This window comes from Alnus glutinosa, chromosome 9, assembly GCF_958979055.1.
Source record: "Alnus glutinosa chromosome 9, dhAlnGlut1.1, whole genome shotgun sequence".
NCBI lineage: Eukaryota > Viridiplantae > Streptophyta > Magnoliopsida > Fagales > Betulaceae > Alnus > Alnus glutinosa.
The window spans coordinates 27,478,915-27,489,055 of NC_084894.1; the positions used below are offsets into that span (position 1 = coordinate 27,478,915).

The 10,141-nt window shown below is 36.3% G+C and overlaps 1 protein-coding gene across 4 annotated transcripts; it reads left to right on the forward strand.

The window, feature by feature from the left end:
* On the forward strand, positions 1 to 9,368 carry LOC133878482 (LRR repeats and ubiquitin-like domain-containing protein At2g30105). Of its 4 annotated transcripts, none has more exons than XM_062317039.1 (10): positions 2 to 355; positions 3,808 to 4,167; positions 4,423 to 4,578; positions 6,319 to 6,429; positions 6,523 to 6,623; positions 7,244 to 7,381; positions 7,795 to 7,843; positions 8,046 to 8,111; positions 8,839 to 8,958; positions 9,042 to 9,368. In XM_062317039.1, exons 1-10 carry the CDS (start codon positions 65 to 67, stop codon positions 9,150 to 9,152), a joined length of 1,503 nt encoding a protein of 500 aa, XP_062173023.1. In that variant the 5' UTR covers positions 2 to 64; the 3' UTR covers positions 9,153 to 9,368. The 4 variants fall into 4 exon arrangements, with proteins under 4 accessions (XP_062173024.1, XP_062173023.1, XP_062173025.1 ...); XM_062317041.1 differs by lacking the exon at positions 2 to 355 and adding an exon at positions 3,095 to 3,350; XM_062317042.1 differs by lacking the exon at positions 2 to 355 and adding an exon at positions 3,095 to 3,316.
* The last annotated feature ends 773 nt before the right edge of the window (positions 9,369 to 10,141 follow it).

Here is a 10,141-nt window from a genome sequence, read left to right on the forward strand (position 1 = left end):
ACGAGAAAAACCAGTCTTGTACGGGCCAAAGAGACCCACAGAGCATAGTCGTGACAGAAGAAAAATGGAGGAGGCCGGTGTTACCACTGGTGAGGCTAACGATCCCCAATCGAAGGCCACCGGAATCACCATCACTGTCAAATTCAGCGGGAGGTCAATACCGGTCACTCTCTCGCCGGACGCGACGATCGGCGACCTCAAGTCCATCCTCCAACCCCTCACCAACGTCCTGCCACGTGGCCAGAAGCTCATCTTCAAGGGGAAGCTTTTGGTCGATACGACAACGTTGAGGGCGTCGGAGGTGACCGGCGGGGCCAAGGTCATGCTAATGGCCTCCCAGGGGTTGCACCAAGGGGTAAACTCAAATTCGCAAACTTTTTTGCTTTATTTTCTGTTTGGTTCTCGAGAAAAGAATGAGGGAAAAGAAAATGATTGCAGTATAAAGGTAGAATTTTTGCATGATAGATTTTCATCAAGCTTTAAAGTAATGTGTTTATGGAGATTAAACTGAGTCTTGAAGCTGGAAATGTTTTGTGTCAAGCAATTGGGGATTAGAAGAGTTCAAAATATTCAATTACACAAGTTACACATAATTTACTAATAGGATCGTTGGAATAGAGAGCAGTGAGCACCATCACAGTTTGAGGCTCCTGGCTCAATATGCTAATCTTGGCTGTAAACCAAGAAAGTCCTAAAACGTGTTTTATTTAAATTCTAAAAAGAATTAATAAATAGCTAGTATAGGGATATGTCTAGTTGGTGTAACATTATTGCATTATTAATTACAAAACATAATGCAATATTACACCAACTAGACACATCCGTATACTATGAGCTACTTTTTTTTTTTTTTTGGGTAGGTAAGAGATCAATTTTATAGAAAAAGCGTAAGGCGCCCCTTAGTACACTGGCAGTATACAGGGAAAACAACTATCTAGAACTAGAAAAGCGAGTGAGAAAGTCAGAAAAAGAAATATACAAAGGATGGACATAAGCCAAAGTCCAACAATACAAAGAGTGATAGAGCAAAGAGAGGATCTCATCCGAGGATCTTTCCGAGTCTTCAAAACTCCTATTGTTTCTTTCCCACCATAAGCACCAAAAGATACAAATATGCGCCATTTTCCAAACAGCAATACTCCTTGATCTACCAGATGACCACCAACATGCAAGCAAGTCAATAACCCGTCTAGGCATAACCCAAGACATCCCGAAACGGCTAAAGAGAGAATTCCACAAGACAGAAGCCACGTCGCAGTAGAGAAGAAGATGATCCACAGTTTGGAAATCTCTTTAATATTAGTAATTTGGATATCCATCAATTTGTTGTTGAAATTGATAGTAATTTGAGCATCAAATGTGAAAACTGTATATGAGAATTTCATCTCATACGGCTCAAACAAAAACAACAAAATACTGACTATAAAGGATATGTGTAATAAAAGTTAGAAACTTCTCTAATCTTGTGATTCAATCTTTCTATGAGGTTACCAAAAATTTATAATCTAAAGCCTCTTCCTTGTGGGGAAATAAAAATTAGGTAAGGCGAATAAAACGAGAATTTCACGGTCTCTTCTCATGTGTATATAATTCATACATAGAAAATTTAAAAGTATAGAAAGATGCAAGATTCTATATATATATATATATATATATATATATATTGAAAATTCCCAATTTTATCACCCCTATAGGATCCACCTCCCCAAAAAGGTGGGTGGGCTACCCGAGACCTACTCAGACAGGTAGGTTTCAAGAGAGCTCTCTCACATTTACTGTTTGAATTTATAACAATTCGAGTAGCAAAATTGTTGAAAATCTCTATCCCAATTACTATGACTCTATTGAACATTAGTCACATTATAAAGCAAGCTATCCTACCTCTAACATCCTAATGTATTTTATTGATTCACAATCCATTTTAAAAGTTCAAGTTAATAAGAAATAATGAATTTAATAATTTAATTAATTATTTAATACTTCCCTCGCATGTCATTCAACAAGTGAAGTCGAAGACGTATAATATTTAAAAAATAGGGATACATTGCGGAGTCAGTGTTTGAAATCAATACATTTGTTTTGATACCATATTAAAATCACTACTTATCTAAAAAACAGATTTTTAAATAAGTAATGATACAACATATTACTTTACAAAGATTCTATATGTGCCTCCAAACTTGGTCCCTCTCAACTGATCATGGAATTGTAAAATAGCATTTCAACTCATCACCATTTGGGTATGTTTGTTAATGTATTTAGGGAGTTTTTTTTTTTGAGTTTGAAAAAATATTTTGATTTGACATAAATATAAAAATTTATTTTTGTGTTTTGTATTTTTTATTGTTTATTAATATTTTTGTTTTTATAACATAAAATAAAAGCATAAAATAAATTTTTTTGCAGATAATGTTTGTAAAACTTCCATAGCTTAGCCTAATCTTTCAAATAACAAAAGGTGGCATACATAAAAAAATAAAACACTCAGTGAAGTGAAACTTACTCAATTTTTTCTTATCAACCAACCAATCAGTATTTTATATAAAAAAAAAAAATACTGATGCAGTTCTTAAGGTTGTAATGATTTTTTTTTTTAAATGAAATTCATCAGATTTTACCATCTGAATGTATAATGAGAAATATTAATTTCTTGCCTCTTCTCTCATATTTTCACTTTCAAAAATTATTAAATATATGAGGTTCATATGTATCTTTCATATAGACCCACGGATCCACAGAGCTGATGATAATTTTTCAAAAGACAAAGAAAGAGAATGTATAGCATCTCAAGTATAATTTGTGTATAAATTATACTTTAGATCATCCTTAACAAGCTAGCTATTACAAACTTTTTTCTAAAACTTGGAGAATATCTTCAAAAAGTATGGTTAAACAAACTCTCTATTATATCTCTAATTTATTTCTTGTCAGAGTCCCACTACAAATGGACAAGGATCCTCTGCTGTTCAAGTGAACTGGAGAGGAGCCGGTTAGTAGAAACAAAAAGGAAGGTAAAATTGTCATTATATATATATATATATATATATATTTTACAATTTTATCCTCCCATTTAGCCTAACTGGCTCCTCTCCAGTTCACTTGAACTGGAGAGGATCCAAATGCACTACAAATTTAGATCACAAACTGAATTCGCTAGAGTTTTTTAACATTTGTACTTTCTGTTTGCGCCTTCCCCTTCAATTCCTATTTCCGCAACTGGGTTTGGTGGATCATTTCACCAGATAAACGCTGCTTTCGTGGTGGTGTTGTAGCCATGGCTGCACCTGGGTCAGTCCAGAAATTGGAGGAGTAGCAGGTTATTCTCTCTCCCGGGCAGTTTCGGGTGTTGGGTATGTGACGATTTTGAGTTTTACAGGTGTTGGGTAATATTGTTTTGATGTAAGTTATTAGATTGGACAATTTTTTTCTAATTGTCTAAGAAATTGGGAGATTTAGAAGTAAAACCCGAAACCCATTTTCTGCATATTTGAATGTTGTTTCATTTTTTGGGGTTCTTCCGATGTGTGTGTAGTGGTTTATGGTAGAATTTTGCTTGTTTTCGGTAAAGTTGCTGCGTTTTCTGTAAAGTTGTTTTTGTAGCTTGTTCCTCTTCATACTGTTGCCTCCTCTTAATTACAGTTGAAATTAACTAAATAAAATCAATAAAGAATTATATTTTTTTGAAAAATTTAATGAGTTGAATGTTTGTTGTGTTTAGAAAGTGGTTAGTCAAAATAAAGAAAGTGAATTTTTTGAGCTAAAATTTAGCTAAAAGTCTGGAGAATAATTGTTAATCTCTTTAAAAAGGAGGAAAACCAGTGTTGTACGTGCCAAAGAGACCCACAAAGGCCAGAGCAAAGTCGTGACAGAAGAACAATGGAGGAGGCTGGTGCTACCACTGGTGAGGCTAACGATCTCCAATCGAAGACCACCGGAATCACCATCACTATCAAATTCAGCGGGAGGTCAATCCCGGTCACTCTCTCGCTGGACGCGACGATCGGCGACCTCAAGTCCCTCCTCCAACCCCTCACCAACGTCCTACCACGTGGCCAGAAGCTCATCTTCAAGGGGAAGCTTTTGGTCGATACGACGACGTTGAGGGCGTCGGAGGTGACCGGCGGGGCCAAGGTCATGCTAATGGCCTCCCAGGGGTTGCACCAAGGGGTAAACTCAAATTCGCCAACTTTTTTGCTTTATTTTTTTTTTGGTTATCGAGAAAAGAATGAGGGAAAAGAAAATGATTGCAGTATAAATGTAGAATTTTTTTGCATGATAGATTTTCATCAAGCTTTAAAGTAATGTGTTTATGGAGATTAAACTGAGTCTTGAAGCTGGAAATGTTGTGTGTCAAGCAATTGGGGATTAGAAGAGTTAAAAATATTCAATTACTTGATTAATGTTAGGGTTTGTTTGAACTAGGATGGTCCAATTCTAAAAGAGGCTCGGAGTGTACCGAGGCGAGTTGACAATGCTAATAGAATGGTGAACGAGAAGACGCAAGTTCGCATTGATAAGAATAGGTTGGAACGGTGGAAGGTGACCAGAGTTGTGGCATTGTCCGAATGTAACTTGAAGGTACAAGAAGCCTCATATTTGTTACGTTGACATGTTGTGATATCTTGGTTGGCTCTTATTGAGTAATGTTAGACGCAAGAATCTTATCCCTTCAAATGTAACTTTAAAAATGAAAAATGCTACCTTGTATTTTCTTATCTTCTTCTATCATTCTCTGCTAATATGATATTGTCAATTTACTATTGGATTTTTTATTTTTTATTTTTTTAAATTAAGATTGATGTAAAGGTGGATTGACAATGTCATGTCAGCAAAGAAGGATAGGAGAATGACCATAAAATAATGTATGCACATCTCTTTAAAATTACTATTAGATTTAGGATTGATCAAATAGAAATTTTAAAAGTCACATCACATTTGAAGATATGAGTCTTGCACGTAGCATTATTCGGCTCTTATTTTCCTTGTTTCATGTTGCTGAATATCCTTTGAATCAATCAGTATATATAAATGTGTTAGGTTTTTTTTTTTTTTTTTTTTTTTAAAAAAAAAAAGAAAAGAAAGGGAAATTCCATCATAATTCACAGGGTTTTCGCGTGATTTCAATTTACTCCTTGGGTTTTTAAAATCACATTTTAACCCTTTGGTTTTTCACTTCATTTCTTCCATCTAAAACTGCTTACGTGGCATTAAACCCATGTTAAAAAATTAATTTTGGTATATTAAAAAAAAAAAAAAGGTGGACCCCTCCATCCTGTAAGGGGGGGGGGGGGGGGACCCCAAACTAAAGGGATGGTTCACGCTGCCAATCCTAATAACAGGGTGGCCGCCTCTTTGCGGAGGTGGATGGGTGGCTCCCCATTTGTTCCCACCCTTACTGAGGTGGCGAATAAGAGTTGGCCGCTCGAGCCACCCCACCGTGGGGGTGGCAGCCCCTTTGGGGGATGGAGGGGTGGCTCCCCATCTGTTTTTTTTTTTTTTTTTTTTTTTTCCTGTTTTCTTTTAAAAAAAATATGTGACGTGGTACGGCAAAACTGCTTACGTGGAATTAATGCCACGTGAGTTGTTTTGAGCCTTTTTGAACTACTGAAGTAAAACATGGAAAAACCTAAGGAAATAAAATATGATTTAAAGAACTCAAGGAATAAATTGAAATTGCGTGAAAACTGCTATGGTGAAATTTCCCAAAAAAAAATAGGTGGGTATATGTGTTGTTGGACATGGTCGGTAATTGAATATGCGCTTTGAGACTGATTTGCAAGAGTTTGAGTGGCATATGTGGTGTTATCCCTTGCGGGTTGTTTTTGGGTGTATCTTTTGGGTTCTAGGGTTTAGGTTTTGTTGGGTTGTTGTGACTCTTGTGGGTTAGCTGTGTTTGCTCCTATGTATACTTCCTGTGTACTTAGAGGTGCCTTTCGCCTTTTTCTTTAATAAAATTTTTGCTTACTTATCAAAAAAAATATATATGTGGTGTTATCCCTAACATGTGTCCTAAGCCTTGTTTAATAGTATTGAGATCCTTTTTTATGCTAATAGAAGTAATGTCTTGTGGAGTAGTTATTAAGCATAGAGATCAGGAGATTTTGCTCTGGTAGGGAACATAATATTGCTGTAGATCATGTTTCATTTTCAGTCTAGGGTTTTCTGCTATCAAATTATTATTCGTAAAAATGAAAATCCTTCCTTTTATTAAATCCCTCAAACTTATTAAATTCAAAAAAACAAAATCCATCAAACTTATTGTAAATTCTTGTGTGTGTAACTTTTACTCGTTCTATTCTTGTATTTTAAATTTGAAAGGCCATACCTGATGAAGTGTGGTCTTGTGGACCTTCTGCAAGAGTCCTTGATTTGAGCAACAACTCTGTTCGAGATGTTCCTGCCCACGTTGGCCGTTTGAGTTCCATTCAGGTAAAAAAAAAAAACTCCTTTTTTCTTTTTAACAATTTAATGTATCTGCTTTGAATATTATAACTTCTCTCCTTTATTCTCAAAATTTTGTAGAAATTGTTGCTGAATGCAAATGCTATAATGGATGAATCGATTAATTGGGAAGCACTAACATCTCTTAAGTATCTAACGGTTCTCTCTGTGAACCAAAACCAGTGAGTAATTTCTGTACTCTATGACATCTTATTCATTTTAAAGTATAAACTACAAATGTCTTGTGTGTTTTTACTTTACATACCTAGGTAATGCCAAGATATGACTATATATGAATAGAATTGTAAGTATGTCGTTATATTGCTTGACGCATGTCTGGAAAGTAGGAAAAGTGTCCCGTCCCACGTCTTGCACTATTATGTGTCACTTGTTGAGAGAGTTGAAAAGAAGAAGTAGAAGAGGCATGCATATTTGCTTTTTTTTTTTACATTGTAAAATCATATACATGTCCTAGATAGGTTCTCTTTATCATATTTCTTGAAGTTCATGTTTGTCAAGCCTGACTAGGGCCAGGCAAAGTGCCTTGCCCAATCGGTGTTTGATCTCTGTAAAAGTAGTTGTTTTGGTTATGCGATACTGCTTGTAATCATCAGGGTCTATTCCTAGAAAGTTACACGAGTGGGTTATACCCTATTACCCGGTTTAGTTTGTAATACCTGTGTAGCCGATCCCAATTAGTGTTGGATTTAAGGGTTTTGAGTTGACAGTGAGATTTGTAATATCTATGTCAGCAATCCCAATGCTGCGTTTTTAATTATCATTAATTGTATTATTAATGCAGTTTAACGACTTTACCTTCTGCACTGGGTGCTCTGACTTCACTGAAGCAACTTCATGTCGCAAACAACAAGTTGACTGGCCTCCCAACTGAAATAGGTCTATTGACACAGCTTGAGGTCATGAAAATCAATAACAACAGGTAATGTGTAGAAAACACGTAACCAATTGTTTTAGGTCAAGGACATGTTTTTTCTAATGAGCATTAGAGGATGACAGAACTGGTTCATTGCCCTATTCCTATTTCTGCTCTCTTTTTTATTCCCTGCATAATTTAACCATTATCTGGTATTGGTAATTTTAAGAGATCCCTATTTGCATTTTGGAGTAGAAGGACCAAATAGTTCAAATCCATGTTTTGTCCTAAGCGCACAAACTTATGAATCCTATCAAGATGCTGCAAACAATTAAATAATATGACCTTCTGGGAAACATAAATATCCTTGTTTCTAACACAAGGATGATGTCTTGAGGAAATAAGTTTCGAAAGAGTATTTACATGCTTGATGGCCAATGATTTCTGTTTGATTGTTGTTGTGTTTCTCTCTGGATCAGGATAAGCACCATCCCGGCATGTATCGGGGACTGTAATTCTCTTATTGAGGTATGACTCCGGCATCTGTCTTTATCTCCCCTCCCCCGACCGTCCTTGTCCCTGGGGTTTAAATTCCTCTGAAGTGTCGACAAGATGATCCAACCATTGCAAGCCAGACTGCCAGACTAAAGAATGAGTTTTTTTTTTTTCAAGATATATATATACTATACATCTTTTTTTAATGTAGTTTTCTTGGTTTTTCATGGTAAAGGTTGATCTTTCATCAAATCTTCTGTCAGAGTTGCCAGAGACTTTTGGTCATTTGCATGATTTGAAGGTCTGTACTTAGTGTTATTCTGATTCTCGTTATTCTCCCTTTATTCTGTTCTATTCTAGCACTTTTCTTTCCGGTATGAGAGCTGGTTTTATATGTAAAAGAGAAATGCTATGTATTACCCTCCCATCTTATTGCACTGATGTGCAGTGCCCCATCTGCCCTTGATTTCTTTATTTTTTTAATTAGCTAATGGGCACTGTCATATCAGCCAAGTGGGATGAAGGTATAGTGTATAGCATTACTCTATGTAAAAGGTAGCTCATCATCGTTAATTATACATGCGATAAATAGGAAAATACAGTTTTCGGAGGCTTGTATGACAACCTTTGGACTTAAGAAGACGTGAGTCCTCTGAAATTTAGAAACAAAATATATCAGCAATAAAGCAACGGGTAGTTTGGGAGGGATTGTCATCTTCACAATTGTCTTTTTATAAGACAAAGGGATCTGCTTATTTATATGCTCAAGAGTTTTCTCACTTTATCAAAATCCCATATATCCCTATCCTAATGCTAATAGGTACCGTAGCACCTTTACAACAAAACTTTTCACTCCTATTTAGTAAAATTGTCACTCAGAGTGATGGAATTCAAAACATATACACATGAGGGTAGTCCAGATGCCCTCTGGGGAGGATTGTTGGGCAACTTCTTGAGCACCACCTTCAGAAAAAGTGTGCATTACCCACTGATCCTGAATTTATGCCAATGTGCCAATTCCTGTGCAGGCTTTGTATGTCAGTAACAACGGACTAAAATCACTTCCATCTACCCTATTCAAGATGTGCCTTCAGCTCTCAACACTGGATCTCCACAACACACAAATAACAATGGATCTCCTTCGTCAGGTGCATATGCTTGACCCATTTGCGAAGTAGTCCAATTTATGACACTTTCATTGGAATGCTTAATAACAACATTCTTCTGACAGTTTGAAGGATGGGAAAGTTTCGATCAACGCCGCCTCTTAAAGCATCAGAAGCAGCTTGATTTCCGAGTTGTGGGCTCTGCTGAGTTCGATGAAGGTGCCGATAAAAACTGACGGTCCATTTTAGAATAAAATATTGTCATTTGATTTTAGTTTATTAAGTATTGAGGTAGTTGACTGTAGATTTGTTATAGGATAATCTTAGCATCCACTGGAAGATTCCAGTGAAGGCAAAAGTGATTCGATGCAATACGCAGCTCCATTTCTAGGTATAGCAACCCTGTAATGGAGGTGAAAGTTCTCAATGGAAGTTCATAGTTCTCCAAATAAGTTGAGGTATCTATAATTAGAAATGAGTGGTAGATTTTATTTTCAGTCGTGCAGGGACTTATTTTCTAGCCCAACCGTTCTAACATCTTGAAGATTATGTCAAATTCATAGTAGTAGGAAAGGAAAGAGTGGAGACAGAGAAGGTATAGAAGGTAAACGTGACTTTTGTTAGAATTGTGGTGACTGCAATTTAGTGAAGAGCAAAGAGAAAAAAGGGGGAGAACAAAACACACAAGTTTTGTGATTCAGCAGTGTGACTACATTCACATGAGCGAGCTGTTCATTTCACTATATCGAATGTTGTGTCTCCAGTTAAGGTTTTAGCCTGGTACATTAAAATTTCTAATATTATCCTATCGTACCATTTGGGGGGGATTAAAATAAAGCCACAAATGGGCCACATTAGCTCCGCTCTGTTCTTTCTATGTAGCATTTATGCTAGAAGCCAATTTTACGTCCACATGCAGAATATGAGCCACCATCTCTAACAATATTCCACAAACTCCAGGGAAAATGGGGTCCGATGAAAAACAACGAGTACGTTGAGATTTGAGATGACATCAATAAGCTTCAAACTACATGATCAGGACTTTCCTGAAAAGCACATAATTATCGGTAGAGATAGTGAAAGCGTTCAAAAGTGGAAGGGTTGTGTTGAATGTGTCGATAGTTTTTCTTGGGACAAATATGCTGTAAAGGCAAACATCTACTACCCGGATGGCTCAGCCCTAACCAGATTGGAAATGAACTTCAATACAAATTTTAATTTTTAT